Raw genomic sequence first — 22028 nt, 5'->3', positions numbered from 1 at the left:
ACACGTTTATTACTTCAACGTCTGTTGGGAACAGGGGGCGAGTACGTCACATGATTGATAGATACAATAAAGCTAGACATATTTCTAACGTAACAATCAAAGGTCGAAGAGGGGGCCGCTATAGAAGTCGCAACGCCAGCTGCGCGCCGGATGGCGTGCTCTAAGAATTAATATATAAGTTTTATATAAAATAAGTTACAATACAATGCCTTGAGTTATTTCTTCGAAACGTCAAGGTTGGTAGTTCTTGGAAGTGTGGGCACGTCGGGCGACGCGACGTAGAGAAGGCGCGCGCGGGTCGGTCGCGTTGGCGTTCGCTTGCATCCCGCGTGTTTATTTCGCGTTCGCCAGTCGACTTTCATACACAGGAGAGGGCTTACGTCGATGCAGCCCGCCTCGTCGAACTTTCACCTCCCGTTGCGATATCGTTATCTGTGATAAATACTCTCGACATTGAGTGAAATTGAATGTGAGCTTTCTTAGAAAACGTTTCTGACACGGCACGCGGACGAACAGCCGCCAGCGACGTCGGTTTCTGCAAATTAATTTCTCCAGTGCATTCTCTTTCTACGAAACTGCTTATAGAGTTTACTGCGAATCGAAAGAGCAAATGAAGTGGATTTGAGGAAATATAATTAAAAGTGGACTTGTGTTTCTGTGTTCAGTTGTCTTTTAAGGCGTTTACATTGGATCCCAACCATTCGTTAACACCTCAAATGGTGGTTAAACTACCAGGTAAGAGTCAGTTTTAATACGTTTAAGTACAATATTTATATAATGCTTTCTCAAAAATTAGTAGAGTACAGAAAGTTCTAGAGGGACTTGAAAGTTACGTCAAAATAAACAAAATAATTTACTAACATCACGAATGGCGCCAACTGATATCGCTAAGGTCTTCAGGTCATCTACATTAAATGCTATGCCGTTTCACAGAAATATGTACCTATTATTTAATAAAATAAAAAAAATAAAGCAATAAAAGAGGTCAGAATGTAAGGTACATACCTATCTAGGTCATATTATGGAAATAACTTGGTGGGTAATTATTAATTATTACAGTTTGTATTTTGACATCGACCTTTACCTTATTTCCAGGACAAAAAAGGGGTAGATTTATGTATTATAAAACAATTTATAAGAACATAAAATTAAAATGTAGACCATATTCGATATAGTTCTGTGACCGTATCAATCGGCGATTGCGATTGTAGAATATAGGGTGCAATTCGACAGATGTTTCGACATTGACTTCAAGTTTCGATTCGTTAAAAAATGCAATCTTAAAATCGTTATGGAAGAAGCTTGAAGAATTGTTTAAATAAACATTAATTCATAATTCCATAAAATAAAAACAAAATATGTACCTACTTACCTATAACAATACAAAAATGTTCACCAGTCCGCATGTCGTACATAGGTATATTACCTATGTAACTTGCAGTGTATCAAAATTTAGAATAATCATGAGCTATTATGACACTCTTCAATTTCTTTGAATTTATTATCTGTTCGCGACCTTCGACCTCATCTTCAGATAAATTTGGCGTTTGTTTCACTCCCGTGACCCATGCCTTATGATAATGAATATTTTGTATTTAAATGTCTTTGAGTTTTGCATATCTCATTGGAAATTCATGTAAAATAGTATCCTTATTACGAGAGTATGATATGATACTGAAATTAACATAACACGACTGGCTTGAATAATTAATTGAAGCGGTCGATCTAATGTAAATGTTTACGTACACAAGTATGTTGTCGAAGCGTGTTAATGACAGGCATTCATTTGAAAACAATAGGCACTGTCACGTTATCCAAAGCTTTACTAAAGACAGAAGATAAGTTTGCAGAATTCGTATTCCTCATTATTTTGACTCTACGTAGAGCTCTAGCAAATGTCATCAAATTATGCCTTTTACTTTGATATCTATATACTCATACATATTTACAGTCTAGAGTCTAGACTAATAATAATCCAGTTTTTATATCGATATAGTATTTTTTATCAAATAGGTATGTATCGGTACGATATCAATTTTACGAACTTGTGCGACGTTATCGTAAACGAGTAGCAAGAATTTCTTCACGATAATCAAAACATTTTCCACTGTTTCGCCTTATGAAAAGAATAGTGTCAAGGATATTAAAATTAATTAATATGTTAATATGATATAATACTAGCGGTCCGCCCCGGCTTCGCCCGTGGTCCATATTTCGCACAAAAAAGTAGCCTATGTCCTTTCTCGGGTATCAAAATATCTCCATACCAAATTTCATGCAAATTGGTTCAGTAGTTTAGGCGTGATTGAGTAACAGACAGACAGAGTTACTTTCGCATTTATAATATTAGTATGGATAATACGTTGTACTGATGTTAAAGCCTATTATGTGAACAAACCGACGTTACGCAACGCAATCAATAGTCAGTATTGTGCGTAACATTGTACCTTTCCTTTGTAAAGGAAAATCGATCGTTGTCTATAAATTTCTATTTTCCTATCAAAAATATAAACATATGTTTATATTTACTCTGTGTGTGTTTGTCACTGTACTCCTCATAAACAGATGGACTTTTTTGTGTCGTTGATTCAAGGACGTAGATTTACATAACGAGTGTAATCGAAGCCGCGACCAAAAGCTAGTAGCTAGGTAGTATTGCTGAAATCTTTATATATTATGTAGGTAATCCTTTTATTTTATTTTATATCCGTTTATATTTAAAACATATTGCACGATTAGAAAGTGTTAAAGTAATTTAAAGTGGAGGTCACTTTCACGAACGTTGTACATGCTATTATCCATTATTTAATTTCACTTCTTACAGAGTGAAACTGAATTACTGTACTGCTTGCAATTTTATTTGTGGCCAAGGCCACTTTCTCTTTGAAGAGAAGATCACCTCTGTTAAAATGATTTTATAAATTCATTTTGTACTTATTTTTCTTAAGAATTCTTGTGGTATTCCTAAAGCATTTCTAATTTAGTACCTAGGTATTAGAAGAAAACTTCAATGTCAGTAATCAACATCAAGGTAGGAGATAATAATTTCCCCGTAATTTAAATAACAGTATAATTTATCCTCTTTGACTTCTCAGTATGGCTTCTATAAAATTGTTCCTATAATAGCAATCGTTCTACGAAAATAATCATAGTAGAACAATAAAAACCAACAATAGCCATTGAGTGGTCGCTCTTTGGCTTAATATACCACGCAAAAAACACCATTGTCTCCCTTCGCCGATAAACAAAGGCAATAATAGTTCTCCGTAAACCAGTCTCTGATGTTCCCGGTAAATGACAAACAATATGCGATTGTACTCGTCGTCGGAACTTGGATTGGATAAAATGCATTCGTCCAAGAGCTAACGTTGCTTCGATTCTATATGAATACAATTTTACAACGATTTTTATCTTTTTTCATGAAGTAACAATTAATAAAAAAACTGCTTTTGTCTCGTTGCAAGTACTCGCATAATATTCGGTGAACCTGTTACTGTGGTTTTGTGTTGATTGACATCTTGTCCTTGCCTCGTCCTCCTCGAGATCTTTAAATATACCTACACTGTCCACACACTGTCACATTATAATTTATAACACCAGTAACTACCCAGAAAATGGATCGTAAAATCATTGTGGTTAAAAGCATTAAATTTGTTTCACAATTAATTAGGTAGATAAACAATAAGGAAATATGCAAATAAATGCATACAGATTTGATTAATACTAGTACTCAACGTAAATCAATAGCACTAAATGTAATTTACAGGCCAGTTAGGAATAATAATCATAAAATTAAAATTCCTGCAAATAAGAATTTAAAGCGTTCTCAGAACATGATTATAAACTGCATTCACAATGATACATAGATAGATGTACATAAATTGTACTTAGTTTAACTAATACTATGCTTTTATGTTAGCCGTAATGCATTGCATAATGCAAACATACATCGTTTCCCAGAAAACGGTGTCATCGACGTCGTTTGACTATGCAAGCTACTAGGCAAAGGTTTTATCTTGAAAAACATGTTGAGGCAATACAAAGGCAGGCCATATATAACTGAAATGAATATTCTCAGAAACGCCGACCGCGTTTTGCTCTTTATTTTAATTTTCAATTAGTCAAATTGTTGCCTGTTTCAGAACTTACGTTGGTGGCACACGTATCAATGTAACATGTTTTGTTGTTCTCTTTCAATTTTCCTAAATTAATATCTTAGAAAAGAATTATAAATCTTTCTAATCAGTACCTGAACGTCATACGTAGGTATATCACGAATAGAGCCAATCAATCAATGTAACGTTACGATATATAAAATTAACAGGAATATGAAGAAGAGGTATTCATTCGAAGACAAACTACTAGGAAAATGTGCGTTGGATCGAAACGTCGGAAGGTGGGATGTGTGCGCTGGCGCAGGTATGCGTGTTCTCGGAATGAGCCGCGTCCGTTTTTGCTCCTTTTTCGATTCGTGTTTACCGAGAATCGAATGGCCCGGTGGCGGCCCTACGCGGAACGCGTAATTAATCCTCAGAAGCCTCCGACCCGAGGGTTGTTATGAGAAATGGCAAGTATAATGCCCATTTTTTTTCCACCGTACACCATTGTTCGCGGAATGACGAAAAACCTAAGATTGACACACCGTTAAATTTTACTTAACGCTTGCTGACCTGAGACTTGTACGAAGCTCGTGTTATGCTTCTTAGAACTTACAGTCATTATGCCTTGTAATATTCGTTCTTCCATAAAGTTATGAGGAAGTCATCGTGGTGCAAACTGTAAAGCGATGTTGATGTGAGTAATAAATGATGTAAGTTTTCTAGTCAATAACAGTTCAAAAGTTCGCAGAATGACATAACCATTTGTAAAGAAAACTTTAATCGTGTAATTTCATTAAACTTCCTTGAAATGATTAATCAAATCAATTCCCATTAACCAGGATCAGAAATGATATCATATTTACCGCTGTTTACCTTTAACTTGAATAGATACAAAAAATGGATAAGGTAAAGAGGTAAGCTATAAGAGATTACTATCGACCGGTCTATTTCATTTCAATTAATATATGAACATTTATTTTATCTCCTCATCAGCTCTCTGAATCAATCCGTTACCAAAGCTGTCGCGTGTTAGGATCTATAGTGTAGCATAAATTTACTTGGTCACGGTTGGATATCGTTGTTACCATTGCCCTAGGACAAAACGGAAAAGCAAAAACGTTTTCTGGAATATAAACTAGTTTAAATTTCAATAGCGGAATACTGCGAAGCCGGCCGGCGGTTTCGCCTAATGAACTGATTGAAATACTGCTTTGATCTCCATTGCTGCACCGAAATGGCTCTACTATAAACAACACAGAGCTCAGATTGCCATGCTGCTGTTAGTTTTAATATCGACTGATGGAGGATTTTTTATAAATACTCAGAGCCGCCGTTCAAATTGCAAGATCTGAGAAATCTCTTAAATGTTATTTACTTGTTTACGCAACAAACACTTCGAGGAATTATTCTTTATATTGACTTAGAATAAAATTTCTTTAGATTTACATACTTTTAAGCAACGTAGTGCACTGAATTGTATCATAATAAATTACGATAAGGTGAAGGTTAAGTTAGATCACCTGTTCAGCGTCGGTCAGTCAATCAGTCTGCGCGTAACATTTGTATTTACGTCAGCAAAACGGCACATTAATATACTCGTATACCTACTTGCAACGCGACTCATATTGACTGATAAGGCGTATGTCGCATGTTTAACTTTCTTAGTGTATGTTTTATTTAGCCACGTGTAAGAAATATTATATTTTCATTAGGTAAGCAAAACGCTGTAGCGATACTGTACGCGTGAATGGAGGCAAATTCGTTATCCAACAACCAGTTTAACAAGTTCAGAGTAGGAAGCCCTTTCACTCGGAAGCTTGGCTGGCTCGCGACATAAATAGTCACTCTTATTAATGGGTTGCATAACATCTAATTGTGCGTCTATGAATCTTAAGCTATGCACGTAAGTCTATAACGGAACGTTTATTTTAAAAAATCGAAACGGCCACGAGTTGTCGTTCCGAGAATCAGCAGCGTCGAACGGCCAACCGGTCGTCGAAGTTTCTGAGAACACGCGAAGGTTGCTCAGCGAAACTCTACATTCGAACGGCACGTTTATTGCCAAAGTCTTTATGAGCTTTCAGAGCCGCGCCACACTCCGTTTTTATTGGCACTGGATTGAGGCCAATTCGGACATTATGAATTGACATCATCGTCATCGTCCTCCTTTTCCTTTCGAGTACCAAGGACGATACACAATTGACAACAATCTGTCAGTCTATAGAATGTTTTTATAAATGTTTATTTAAAAAATTATATATCTTCACGATGTATTGTTTACTGTTCACATATGAGTGCACCTTTTCAATTCTCATAGAAGTCGAATGAGTAGGTACGTAGGCGACGAAAACCTGATGAAATCGTGCGGCCTCGCCTCGATGTCAGAGGCTAAAGTGAATGGCCCTTTCGTACCCACCTACTAAAGGAATTCTGAAGTGACTAACGAAACATCAATGTGTATTTTTTTCTTCTTATAAACGAATCTCCTTATTGACATCCACGAGATACTTGTAACAGTTTTGCAAAAAAAAAATGTGTGCCTGTTTTAGGTACTTATATTATAGTGTACACACGTAAGAAGAAAAACTTATTTATGACATTATTTTTCAAAAAATAATTTATTATATGCAACGTTACAGAAATACGTCGAATCACGCGTGGTAGGGATAAGAAAAAGATGGCGCGTAACGGAAACATGTCACGCGTAACGAAAAAATGTTATACTAAATTTTTTTCCAACCCCGATAAAGAAGTTTCACTTCAAAAAAAATGATCTGAAATTTAAATCTAGCTACATTTCAAAACAATTTTTTGTGAAGGCCGTGTCCATTGCATATGAGTTTCCGGAAAATAACTCGTCTATTATATAGGTATACATATTATATCCAATACGGTTTGGAGTGACGTATATATCAAAAACTAGTGGGAGTCAGAAATGCTGAATGTTTTCCATAGTGATGATTGTTATATTATTTTTTTAAAACGTTGCGTTTCGTATCATCTCACATCTTTTTAAATATCTTTAAGCGAAGTGTTGATCTGAAGTGTGAAAAAACTGAGACATCTAATATCAATAGCGATAAAGCAAGTGTGTTCTGAGGAGATTGATGAGCATGATTATTAAATTGGTATTAAAATGAGCTAAACAGTTCTAGCCTTAGATCATTAAGTAACTAAGGGTGATACTATACGAGCGGTTTTCCCGCCGCGGGATTCCGCTTCTGAACCGCACTAGTCACAATTTAATATGAAAGTTGTATGCTGCATACTACAGTCTACACTGCGCGGTTTCCCGTCGCGGTTCACAGGCGGGACAAATTCGACCGCCGCATGCAGCGTCAAACCGCCGCTGATAACCGGCGCTTTAAACTACACGGACGGTTTCCCGCTACGTTACATCATTCGGCGCGGGACCTTGGCGCTCGCTCGTGATGTTCAAATGAACAGAAAACAGCGATAAACCGCGTCCCGTGCAGTTTGATGGTCTGCGGTAGCGTTGGCGAGCGGATTCCCGCGGCGGGAAAACCGCTCGTATAGTATCACCATTAATGATCTAAGGTTCTAGCACATTTGAGTATAAACATAAAAATCGTGTACCTATAATCTATAATACCTATAAAAATGAATCCCAAAATGTGTTGGTAAGCGCATAACTTGAGAACGGCTGAACCGATTTCGTTAATTCTTTTTTTATTATATTCCTTGAAGTACGAGGATGGTTCTTATGTAGAGAAAACGTAAATATGTACCACGGGCGAAGCCGGGGCGGACCGCTAGTGTATGATAAAAAGAGCTCTACCGATTTTGATTTCAATTTTTAAGTAGAACGTGTTTGTATTTGAAACTTGATTTCAGTTCCCGATTCATCTCCTTATCTTTTATAACATAAAAACTGGACTTTGCTTTGAGAAAAAACTGATAAAGTTTATTTCTTATGTTGCTCTACATCTATTCCGTATAGTTATTTTATAGAAACACTGATTCGTCATTTAGAATTTAGATATAAAATAGAAATTAAATAGTTATTCACATTCGAAAACATACTTGAAGATAAAATGATTGTAAAACGAGTACTTTCTACCGGATTAATTTATTATTAACGAATTTAATATTTACGAAATGCTTTTAAAATTAACAAGGACTCAATTATAAAATCGTTAACCCAATTAACTATAAAATACAACAATATTGGACGAAGAATATTCGATCAACATTTTTATTTGCTTTTACTTGCATAAAGCTTAAATTAAAAGGCCCTCGCTCCCGGCATCCAATTTTCTCTTAAAAGCTTTTGAAACTGCGCAATTGAAAATCGAACTCAGAGAGAAATATTTTCTGCAACAACGTGATATTTTTTTTTATAAAAATAAGGGGATTGTATACCCAATTATCTATGCAACCCATTACGAGTATCATCGACTTATCGCCATATTATGAATAGCTGTTAGAGCTGTTAATTCAAATTTCAAATCAATTTATAACATCCAAGTTAAGTTACCTACTATTTTGGTAACTGCCATACGTTGATTGGAGGTAAAGAAATAACTGTTTTATTATTTATTACAATGCAACGATAATAATCGACCAAAGTAAGACGACGTTTTGAGGCTCTGAATAGTTATGTATTCAGGTGAGATTACCAAAAGATATCAGCAACATATTATCTTATCATAGCGTATAGGGAATACCCAGATAAAAAGAAAATAAACTGTGACCAATATTGACTCACAATTTTATCACATATCAATAAAAATAAAGATCGAAAATGGTAGCAAGGCAACTGTTAGTGATACATATTATGTAAAGATCTTTAAATAACTATACACCTTGTATATTCCATTATCCATAACCTTGCGGGGACGTTGGACAAACACTCGATATAGACGCATCTAGGTAGATATTACTAACCTTTGATGTCACATCAACTATCAAGATTATATGAACACCTTTTAGTACGAACAATGAAAGGGTGAACCACAGACACAATAGAAAATCTATTGTGTATGGGACCGATCGGGCCGCTTGGGGCTCAAAAGGTTAACAAAATATATGTTAAAGCACGTTAAAGTGTTAAAAATGTATTTTTACCTGTAGGTAATGAAATGTTATCGGAAATCTAGCACGCCGTTTGTGTAAATTATTGTCTAAATGGATGGATGATTTAATATCAATTCATGTTGCATTACCTACAATAAAAAATCTACAATTACTTACTACTACAGTATTTAATTGGCGATACTGAAAAAGCCTTGACAGCTGAGTTGCTGTAAAAATCGTTCCAAATATCATTATGAGCATAAAATAATAACTATTTGAACCTTAGTCCTTGACCATATCCCTTAAAGTCTATACCATCGTTAAATAATTAGTTATTTATAAACCCCAGTACAAGACATTCGCGTCGTGGGAAAAAAGCTTCAAATCAACAGAAGTTATCAGGTAGTGGCATATTCTTGTAACCAACCAATTAAGGTATCGAAAGCACTCGAGGTCTTTATTAGACGTCCTTCTTGGAAATACGTTCGGATATTTTATATCCAAGATATCGTAATAATACAAATTGTGTTTTAATATCGACATGCGATTATTCGCGGAACATTTAAATCGCCTTCTGAGAAACGATGGCGGTTTTGCTGCGTTATATAAATTAATTTCGCAATGTCCTGCTCTTACTTCTTGATAATACATTTTTACGTGAATTTAACAAACGAGCCGTTAACAACAGCTGTTGCAACAATCGAAATTTAAATTCCGTTGTGTTGACATCATTATTTTGTTAACACGTTTACATTGGCATACATTATTATTCTTTTATTTATATGCCCTTCTGATTGAAAATATTATGATATGATAGTAAATAGATAGCAAATGATAGTATAGGCCCATTTATATTATTATTAAACGTTTCAGTATTATATGCTATTAGTGTTATATTTATTATCTAATTTTTCTGTAAACGAGATAGGTTCATAGTATTGGTATGTATTATTGTTTTTTAGTTTCGAAATTACGTACTCGTTCAGGAATTCATTGTATTTACAATAAACCAGATTCGCTTTTCATCCAGACAAATGGGTTGCCAGAAATATTTATACTTAGAATTGTTATTTTTTACTACAAGGACGCAACAAAAATAAAACAAAGAAACTCGACGAGTTCAGCCCTGTGACTCAGTGAATATTTCTTCATAACGATAATGTGCGGTATGACGAGTGTTTCCTAGTAGTTTACTTTTAACACCCACAAAATAAGCACTCGGGTCTAATTCTGCTAAACGGTGTTGCTCGTTGCTACTTACTGATAAATGTCTTCAAGTGACACCTAAATGACAGATCCGTATACTTACATTTTTTTACAGTTGAGTTTGAAGAAATGTTGACCAAGTGTTGACCTATTTGGTCGTTCACGCCTCACGGTGCAATAATCAAATTGTAGGCAGCCAGATATAAAATTTTATTCAATCGGATTAGTACTTACTGTTGCTGTGTTATTACGTATTACTATCTGTATAGTGTATGTATTTACGAACGTAGTACCTGGAATTAAGTATTAGGTAGTAATTGATGATACTATCTTGTCATAAATATTAATAATGACTCATACAAGGAAACAAATAAATACGATAACAAAAAAATGAATTTATTTACAAACATTTAGTAGTAGCACCACAGTACGTACATATTATATATCTCAATGAGTAGCACAGATAATATAATAATGTTAGATAGTAAAGGGGTAGTAGTAATAGTTTCTAGTGCATTAGAAATTCAAAAGATATTCTTATATATTCTTAATTAACAACCACTTTGTAGTGAAAGAGATTAATAGTCTCGGAAAGGCGATACCGCGCGCTTAATAAAGATTAATGATGAAATCATTCACAATTCTCGCAACGAACGCGTTGTCATAGCAACCCGATCTAGTCTAGACTTGAAACTCAGACAGATACAACTAATTCAAAGAAATCGTTAAAGGTTTGACAAAATTCTCGGATGACGTGACTTTATGATATACTTTCATCCCGCAGCTTCGCTCGCGTACCTACTTTACAGGCCAAAGTGCCATTACAAATTAAATTCTCTGTAACAGTCTTTTTAAAGATATGTTTTGGTGAAAAAAGGGCCTAGTTTAATAGGTATACGAACTTGTCAGTACCTACAAGCTAGCAAATAAGTATAATATTAAATTAATTCAAGATAATCCGAGACATTTATACGTGTATCATAATATTACATGTTGGGCTATGTGAAAGTTCAGTTCATTTCCAAGTTCTAACGGGCGCTTATTAAACTGTCTTACTGTAAAATATATTATGTAGGTATAATCTCATGTGTATACCAATAAGCCATATCATTTATTCCGTTCAGTGAAATGCTTACGAAAGGCTGTTAAATGTACTGAAATGGTTTCCACGAAATTTATCGGTGAGGTTTTGTTGCTTAATTGATTTTGAGTATTCATTTTAATCCAAATTTCGTCATCGGTTTACTCTTTAATTTTTGTATACCACTTAAACATAAAGTGGGATGTTATGCTGTTATGCATGATGCAATTCGATTTGCATCAAATTTAGAAAAAAGTTAGATTTTGAACTTCTTACAGGGAACATGATATTGTCCACCTCGTGATAGTCGATATTATCAAGATCTTCCAATAAATATTACAAATTATTGTGTCAATAAAAAATAGATTTAGCTCCGTAAAGAGCTTACAATTTGCTTTCATAAATATGCTGATAGGACTATTGGTGCAGGTTTTATACTGCATAACTACCATATTATATTCTAATTTTAAAATTCTATAAAGCCAAGCGTGTGCAAAGTACAAAATTATTCATATTTTTCCAAGTATCGAGGCGAAGGTGTAACGAACACCTTTCAGAATATAATAGGTATACTTTATAAATAGCGACAAAGGCCGTTTCTGAGAAAGATACTGTCATACAACAGATAATTCGAGAAAACCTCCACTGACAATACCATGCGAGAACATTACTGTGTAACTTTCTATATGGGCATATTGTTTTATATTACTATAGTATGTATAAGCGTAGTTACTAGAACTCCGTGAAATTCATAGATAACATTTCGTGAAAACAAGGATTTAACAAATGTGGTTTTAACGTCTTTGTTTTACATTCCTAGTATGATCTGTTATTATCAATAACTTTACAGTTGCAGTCAAAATTATAATGTTACGGCAACCACCTTAAACATAATATCTAAACTCACTCGGACTAACGAAGTTGGAAAGTTTTGTTCCGAAAACGTTGCCAAAATAACAATGGCCGTGTAGAGTTAACTCACTATACCTAGTCTACAACACTTGCAACACTAACTCAAGTTGGGAACTTAATCTGTATCTGCTATAAAATTACTTCGTACGACTAGGACTGTATAGAATTACAAGGCTCTACAATAAATTAAGAGGAAAATTTTAACTTGCGTAAGTTTAAAAAAAATAATAGACTCTGAAACTACTGGGCCGATTTGAAAATTTATTTCACCAGCAGAAAGCTTAGATGAGCCAAGCGGCTTGTATGTGATAAAAAATAAATAAACAATAAGTTATATTTATGAAGACGTATGAAACCTCGTTAGGTCCAATCGAACAAGATTCATCTTTTTCTGCGATACAGAACAAAGCAAAAGCGGCGCAAAATATGTTCGTATATATTTTTAAATGATTTAGTCTATATTTTTAAATATTATAGGTAGGTATATACTATGTTTTTGCAATTCAAATTGTGTTTTTATAGAGGACGAAACGAAGCTCAGTCAAGCATAATATATTAATCTCATGTCATAGATTTAATTACCAGCGAGACGTATAAATAATGCATTAGTAAATAGAATTATTATCCTTTCATAATTGCATAATAAATCTAGGTTAATCTTCTGTTACATTTGCTTTATTTATTACACAATTTAATTACAAGAAGATTGTATGGCAACTTGCCATCATTACAATATGTAGAAATATTTCGGAATTTCACTACTCTCGTGTCGAAAACTATTTTTGGAAGATTCTATGGTTTCTCAGTAAACAGAAATAAATGTCTATTGTTATGTAGATACAGTCATTAGCTGATTCTTGAGAAAACTGAACATAATACACACAGACACAGAGTGCTTATAGTAATTAGTAATTACGATTTTGAATTTACTATAAATCTGAGCATTCGCTGTAAAATTGCTTTTTCTGCATAAAAAAACTTTTTCCAATCAAATATATTTGAACCTAATACCTACAATTTCAATCACGCTATGTTGAGTGGACTGTGGAATCAAAACCGAAAACGGTAAAAAATTCTATCAGCGTAGGAAGTAAGCCGTGCCCACGCACTAGCGGTAAGATTGCGATTGTACGCAGTAATCATAAGCGGTTGCATATTAAAATGGGAAAGCGGCTAACCGCGCGGTTAGCCGCCCCCGCGGTTAACCGCTAGTGCGTAAGGGCACTTATTACTGTAATTAATTCACAGGATTATCTTTTTCTGGCATACCCACACTGTTTATCTTTTAAGAGGATTTACTTTAGGATTTGAGTTATCCGAAATTCTTCAATCTGAGACATATTTACCGTAACATTTTTCATGTCCTTAACCTTATCAACGATCATAAACTTAAATATAGTAAATAGGTACACAAGCTATTGAGATTTTATCGTTTTTAAACATAGTAACTGTGGTATTTAACCTGCCGGTTCAACCACCTCCCGCGTTTGTTCAACAAAATTCCCAGAAGACGGTAATATTATGGTTTGATACCCATAAGGACACGGTCCGCACGTTTTAAAATAATTATCAATTGTATTTATTTATCAAGTCGGATTGTGTAATGTAATGACGAATTAATTCGCCGCAAAATGCGTGTGTTGTCTGCTCATCAATATTTATGCTGATGAGTTTAGCAACATTTTGGTCTGTAGATACTATAGATACCTCTTAGATACCTAGATAAATATAAGATTAACATTAGCCACTACGATGTAAAATATAGATACTTAGAAAAATATAGATTTACATAAATGCAAATGATTGTTATGGAATAGCCTACCTAGTTATGAAACTTTTTTCAAAATGAATAGTGAATAGAACGATTGAATTGAATTAAATCCTTGTAGGTTATCCTTGTTAAATTAACTTCCTAAATATTACAACTAGGTACCTACATGATATTAATATTTATTTTATTATATGTAATAAGCGTGCGTATTATTGAATATAAAGCAACATGTACATTGTACATACTATTTCCATCCGTAATTTGTATTATAATTTTTTTATTTACATCCGGATACAACGGTCTTAATTCAATACAACAGGCTTTTTTTGAATAAGGTAGCCGGTAGGTGCCTACTGAGTATAATAATGTTATCATGCCATTTAAAAAGAACAGCTGGTCAACGGTATTCACTGTGCAAACGAAATCGAAATACCTAGATGGGTACCTACCTAATATTCCGATTGATTTGTATGAAGAGAATATGACCTTAAACTTACTTTTTCTTTTTAGATACATGTGATAGGTTTATATAGTATAAATTTACATACGATACGGACTTCACGTGTTAAAAATGTACTTAGGTCATTATTTTTTAAATAAATAACATATTTCATCTTAATGAAATACAATTTGTACACTTAACACTGTACACATAAAAATTACAAGTACCTCTACTTACCTTCTTATCCTTGAATTGTTACCTTTTTGTTACCACGGCAAATGGCAATATATTAAGGCACATGGCAATATTATTAGACAGATAAAAATAGTGATGTAATACGTGGCTATAGAGAGTAGAAATCTTCATTCAGTTCATTCCAAAAACATTAGAGGCTGAATAGGGTAGTTGGAGTAAGTCGTTAGAAATTTTCGTACCATTGAAAAAACAAAAAAAATTGATGAGCAGCTGTTATGTTGAAAGCATACTTTCGCATCAACGAATTTGAACAACAATAATAGGTACTTAATTTTGATAGGGGGTTACATGATTTTGAATTGAGATCACAATAAATAACACGCAGCTGCCGCGGCCGATGAGAACACTGCGTGAACGGCAGATGGTTCTTGGATGTGAAAGCTTTTCAATGCAGGTAGGTGATTCCGAGAACGCCAAATATAATCGCACTACGGGGAACTCGCTCTCTATGGCACGTCCGAATTTTGTATGCGTACCAACCACCTGCGTTTATGTCTGGTAACTCTGATATCAAAATATAAAAGGATCGCTATATCGACGATTCCAAATCTTAGAAAATTTTGGAAAACATGGAGATGAATAAAAAGTGGTAATAACGAATTACCTACCTACATCAGATTAATACTTATGTTCGGAAGGTGTATAATTAGGTACTGTTCTATCAAGTGATCTCTAATTATTTTGAATATTTAATCGAAAACCTAAATTCGAACAAAACTCTGTGGTACCATACCTTTTCCTCTACCTGTGAAAATGATAAAAGTTACACTTCCACGAATAGAACGTGACTAGGGTATTGCTCGCAGTACAGTAAAAAATACATGAACTCCTGTAACCGGGTCACGCATTATTTAACTATTTAGTCAAACCGTTTCTTTTTTCCAAGTCATGTCCATCACAGTAAAAAATGGAATTAGGGAAGTAGGTACGTAGTTTACGAAAAGTTGCGACGCCGCGCTGTCTTCTTAGATAGGTACGATTATTTATCGGTTTTTGCAGAAAAAAAAGCAGTAATTAATGCTTTTATTACACTTTATTTAGCAATTAGTTTATTAAAAAGTTTTGAAGACCCATGGAGGGTTGTCGCGTAAAAGCCACAGGACAGTTCTTTGGCATATTATGATATATACGTGCGGTTACTTACATATTTTGTAAAATTAAATTGTAATACTGAAATGATTTAAAAGAGCAACTATGGAGTTTCTTGCCGATTCTTCTCCATAGATACTGCTTTCCGAATCGGTGGTAAATGTTAAAAATATGTATTGACGTTTCAAAAGTGCTTCACGAAGAAGTCTAATTGAATAAATAAATGTTTGAGTTTGAGTTTGAGTTTGAATTTTATTCTACGAATTGTTTACTTAACACAAAAACTAATTCAGCGAACTATCTCGTCGTGTTTCTTATTAATGAATTATAAAAAAATAGATATGAATGTGAGTTTACTTAGAAATGATTGACACGTACAAACAATACAATGAAGATAGCAAGCAAATGACTAGATAACTAGATAATTATTGTTCGTTTGTGAATGAATTCTCGGAAACACTGAGCGTTCGAGTTTCGTCACTTGAGTCGCACAGCTCACTCGGCCGTTCGCGTCGTCCTCCCGCACCGATCCCCACTTTATACGCAACTGTATTTAGATTTTAGTGTTCGTCGTGCGATCGTGTTGTGCTGTTGTGTTCACTACTAGTCAAAATTTACTGTAACTACATACATTTACTCTAAATACCAATCATAGAATTATTGAAGTTGTCTTTGGATAGTGCAATTATCTGTACATCACTAGCAAGTGACATTTGTTAATTTGAAAGTTTACGCGGTGTGTTTGACATTTGGATTTCGGATTCAGATGCCTGATGCCGTGAGTCGTGACTGGAAATAGTGAAAGTTGTTTCGTAAAATACTAAAATTGTCTTCGTGCAGTGTTCGCTATATCGAAGGATATCTTCGTAACGTGGTATTCAAATGAGGAAGAAAGAAAATATTTTGGACTTTTTGTTTGAGTAAACTTTTAAAATCGTGGCCTCTGAAGACGGAATAGGTGGAACAATTAATATTCCACCGAAGAGTAAACGGCAGATGTGTTTGATTGAAAGGCGGGAATTAAAAATCCGCCCTTTAAACATGACAATAGCAAGAAGGTTACCTTCACAAAGTGAGTTTACTTTACACAAAAATAATGTGTCGCTAATTATTTATTTGGGCACTTCTTTTTAAATATTATTGAAGTTAGACGCAAAAATTTATAAAATGATAATTATTTAATTATTGTAAGAATCCGTGCTTTTCTTCTATTAGTTCACTTGCAACTTACTGTGCCTTATCATTTCAATGTAAATATAGCTCTAAAATCGTAATGATAAGGGAATTTATTCATAGTATGTGATAAGGAATACTGGGTAGTAAGTAACTATATCTACAGCCCGAGGCTTTATATTTCAACTAGCTTACCGCCCGAGGCTTCGCCCGCTTTGTCTAAAACCTAATAAATTATATACTAAAACCTTCCTCTTGAATCACTCTATCTATTAAAAAAAACCGCATAAATACCGTTGCATAGTTTTAAAGATTTAAGCATACAAAGGGACATAGGGACAGAGAAAGCGACTTTGTTATAAACTATGTAGTGATGTAAAATTCAAAATTGTTTATGGTACGAATTTTTTTTTTCACATTATGATGTAGATTTTAGTTTCTCTAAGATTATTCATCAATTCATTCAATCAATCATTAAGGAGAGATAGTAAAAGATATGAAATAGAAACATAACAATGGTTTCATTTACAAGCGTTTGCTTTTTCCTCAGTGCATATGCTTACTCAGTCTTATTTGAAGTATTGAAATATTTGATACTCTTCCCTAGATGGTTATCAGTAAAGATTTAATTTTGAAAAAGTAAATCATTGTGATTCAATAGAAAGTTCTATTTTTAATGATCACACTGCACACAATCTTCACATTTTATAGTTATGTCTACAGTTTCTTGTTAGTCAAAACTACAGGACTTGCATTATCTGTCCATGAGATAAGCACAAAGATTCCATACTGAATTTAATAATATTTCTTAAAAGTATATTTTATATATTGAATTACAAAACAGCACAAACACTGTCCCATTTTGTATATTCAGGCATGTAACTATGCTGGTGATATCTTTGGTAAATAAAGCACACACGCCAGCAATGAAACTCATGTTACTATGAACATAAGCCAATGCATATTTGCTCTGAAACCTGTTACAAATATGTTTTGTTTGTTACAGATGCGTGCGTCGAAGTTGGGGTGCCACTTAACAGTTGGTCGACCGGCGTAGCTTGTTGCCCAAACTGCAGGCATGAGCTCCGTGTCTCACTGTCGTGTGCGAAGGCTCAGACGACCCCTCTCACGCCACCCTTCACCATACAGCCCACGTACTTGCCGCATTCACCACTCTGCACCGTGCCGTCGTCCCCCTTAATACCGTCACCATACAATGATGAACTACGGCGGTTAGCAGATACACTCAAAGCACTGCGGCTGTCCGGGTGGTACTATGGAAACTTAGATTGGCAGGTAAATTTATTTATTACTGAAAACATAGAACTCTAACTAGTTATTTTAGTTCCTGCCAAATCAAAAATAAAGATTTGCAAGCCTTTATCAGTTTAAGTAGACACGTAACACGTTCCAAACAATCTTTTATCTTTATTACACAGAAATGATAAAAACAACGTAAAGATTGTAATAATAATAACAAGAGCAATTGTAACAGGAAAACAATATGATTTGCTGTAATCTTATTGATAAAATATAATTATTTTTTATTGAATTGAAATAAAACAAGGAATGTGAATTACAATATGAGTGATTAATTACTGTGGATGCACATAACACCACTAATTTGAACATGTTTACAATTTTTCTGTTAAAAGAAAATAAAAACATCAATTATAAATAATTGTTTCTAGTAGGCGATAAGTTTGCGTGATGTGTGTGCGTTTGTTGTTGCTATTAGCAATTTTAAATGAGCGTAAAATGTATGCTGCTTTAATATTAATGGGATCATCAATATCTTCATTTTGCTTATAACTGTCTGGCGGCCTATTAATAGCTAGCCTATATGATATACTAGCTGCGCTCCGCGGTTTCACCCGCGTGGCTCCTCTCCTTTTGGTATTAGCTTGATGATATATAGTCTATAGCCTTCCTCAATGAATGGGCTATCTAACACCGAAAGAATTTTTTAAATCGGACCAGTAGTTCCTGATATTAGCGCGTTCAAACAAACAAACATACAAACTCTTCAGCTTTATAATATAAGTATAGATTAGGGTATGTTATATAGATTTGTAAAAAATTTGGAATTATAATTTCTATACTAACGTTTTTTTTTTTTATTATTTCCAGGGTGCAAGAAATTTATTAAAAGAAGCAAGTGTTGGTGCATTCGTGATTCGGGATTCTGGCGATAGAAATTTCATATTCTCTTTGTCTGTGCAAACGGAACGAGGGCCTACATCTGTTAGGCTGCATTATGAACAAGGGTTTTTTAGGTAAGCGTGTTATCTTTATAGTAGCAGCTTAATTTAGATAAAGCATACAACCGATAGTACGATTAAATGTAAATTTCACACGAATTTGTTAGAGATTATTGTTTGTTAATTATTTATGTAGAATTAATTTCAGTCTGGGTAGATTATACATATTGACATTATTCAACTGGAAATTATTTGATGAACAAAATTTCCATGCGTAATTATAGAATAGTCTTGAATAATAGAATAATTATGAGTCATTGCATCAATAATAAATCGAAATTATTTAGGTTCATTCATCGAATTTATTTACGAAACTTGTTACGAGTGTTAGATAATTACTGAGTCAACACCGGCAACGAGCGCTGTGCAATAGGTATTGGGCGTAATTCTTCCTAGTATTGCGGTTTTTCTGTGTTAAATAGCTTTGACATTACCGCTTACTGCTAATCGCGATGTACGTACACTGATGTCATGAATACATTCTTTGCTAGCAGCTTTTTCGATAAAGTTTCATTATGGCACTTATACAGTTTTGATTAAAATGTTAAGTACTTGTTCACCGGTAAAGACTAAAGACATATTTCAAATTATGATTAACGTATTTTAAACGTAAAAAATATTTACCTACTCGGATTGTTTATGTGAGGACATTATGGCTTCCTTGAATAATTATTATGAATCAAACATTAGTTGGTACAAAATGGTTTCAACACTATTAACTACCTTATGGACGATTTTTTCATATAAATATTTCATCTTTTCAGGTTAGACTGCGACAGGCCGCTAGCGAGGTTCATGCCCAGGTTCAGGTGTGTGGTGGAGCTAGTGCAACACTACACAAGCGTTGGTGCCCGTGGTTCCGCTGGCACCGTGTGGGTGGACCGAGAAGGCTGTGCCCACTCGCCAGTTCTCCTCAAGACTCCACTGAGACAATCTCCACCAAGCCTTCTCCACTCCGCTCGACTAGCTGTCCACAAAGCGCTGGACTCCAACCCCCTCACGCCTAAACTCTGGTGCGCCCCCAAGCACAGGCTGCTCCCGCTACCCTCGACCCTCATAGAGTACCTCGGGGAATATCCATACTCAATCTAACACCAGATCTGTTTACTTAGTTCAATTGGAACGTTTAGTGAAGATAATTAGGGTATTAGTGAATTTTTGCCACCGAGTACAGTAACATTAGTTCGTACTCGCTCCCATTATGTTGCTAGTACGGGATGCTAGGTAAAGGGCGGGCTCCTTTATGTACCGACTAACGTTTAGGTAATCGTAACTCGTGTATTATTTAATAGTATTGAATATGGGACTCAAATATGGTATTTAGTGAAGTGTTTGATTCTGTGTCGGGTAGATTTTTGTCTGTATATAATGTCTGAACATGTAATTCAAGACTGATTCCTTTCAATAATATAATACAGATGTACGTCTGTTGTCACCGATTTTTATTTACAATATGCAAAGTTGATGCCTGATCTTGTCCATTATATTAAGAATATCATCACAATATTTTGTAGAGTTTATATATTTTTATTTATTTATTTCTCTACTAACTTAGGTTAAAAGCTAATAATTATTCATTAAATCTTAAGTAAAAATTAATTTGTTCCTATATTAAAAATTCCTGTATTATAAAGGTTCAATTCTATATAGCTTAATACACCCAAATCACACAACAGTTGGAATATTGTACAAAATGTGCCATCAATGGAAATAAATACACAATGATATTAAATAGAAGGTGTTTTTGAGGCTGCGTTTGTAAATAGTTCTTGTTTCCTATTTATTTCTTAATTTTAATTAGTGTAGGAGATGTATGTCAAAAATGAATACCGATCATGTAATGGTCGACTGTAAGCGTGGCTCGTGACATTCACTAATATATTGTAAAATCATGTACCTTTAATAATCTCAATTAGTGTTAGTCTAGGCGCCAGATAAATTAGACTTGCTCACGAATCGTATGGTCAGCTTGCATTATATTGCATTGTAAGTCGTATATGGATTTTCTGTACGACAATAAAACGTTTTAGCTAACGATATGAATCGTGAGGTACTTATAGTGGAAAAAAAATCGCTGTTATTAAATTATTTATTAGTCACAACAGTGGTTTCAGCCTCAAAATGTACGCATATTATTCCTTGGTTAATCTTTACCATTCTTTTAAGTTAAAGCACCAATTTAAATAAGTGTGACATAATAGAAATGTGTTTAATGTTAGACTAATGTATGAAAAGAACTGCAAGTAATTTATATAAAAGAAATATACATTCTGCCTATATGTTATGGTTTTATTTCTAACATTTCCTTGGAGAACCTGAAACGATTATCAGTTCTACTTATTTTTTTGGTTAATTTTTTAAATTACTAGCTGTGCCCCGCGGTTTTAGCCGCGTTGCGCCGCTCCTGTTGGTCTTAGATATAAAGCCTATAGCCTTCCTCGATAAATGGGCTATTAATTAGCTATATTCGGTATTAAATTTTAATACCGAAACAATTTTTCAAATCGGACCAGTAGTTCCTGAGATTAGCGCGTTCAAACAAACAAACAAACTCTTCAGCTTTATACCTAATATGAGTACAAAGTATGAGTATAGATTCATCATCTATCCAAATCTAAAGGTCCAACCGCACTAGGCGTAATTACCCTGCGCGACACGACTATTTGCCGCCTGGCGCGTAGTTTCGGTGTCGAGTAGTGCA

The 22028-nt window shown here is 34.4% G+C and overlaps 1 protein-coding gene across 2 annotated transcripts; it reads left to right on the top strand.

Annotated features, from left to right (window-relative positions):
* The first annotated feature begins 292 nt into the window (after window positions 1–292).
* Window positions 293–21606, top strand: LOC123695509 (suppressor of cytokine signaling 2-like). Of its 2 annotated transcripts, none has more exons than XM_045641382.1 (4): window positions 293–735; window positions 18073–18362; window positions 19197–19342; window positions 20092–21606. In XM_045641382.1, the coding sequence occupies exons 1-4, from the start codon at window positions 717–719 to the stop codon at window positions 20417–20419; spliced, it is 783 nt and encodes a 260-aa protein (XP_045497338.1). In that variant the 5' UTR covers window positions 293–716; the 3' UTR covers window positions 20420–21606. The 2 variants fall into 2 exon arrangements, with proteins under 2 accessions (XP_045497338.1, XP_045497337.1); XM_045641381.1 differs by lacking the exon at window positions 293–735 and adding an exon at window positions 16429–16965.
* The last annotated feature ends 422 nt before the right edge of the window (window positions 21607–22028 follow it).

This window comes from Colias croceus, chromosome 11 (genome assembly GCF_905220415.1).
Source record: "Colias croceus chromosome 11, ilColCroc2.1".
Lineage (NCBI taxonomy): Eukaryota > Metazoa > Arthropoda > Insecta > Lepidoptera > Pieridae > Colias > Colias croceus.
This window is presented reverse-complemented; position numbering and strand designations above follow the sequence as displayed.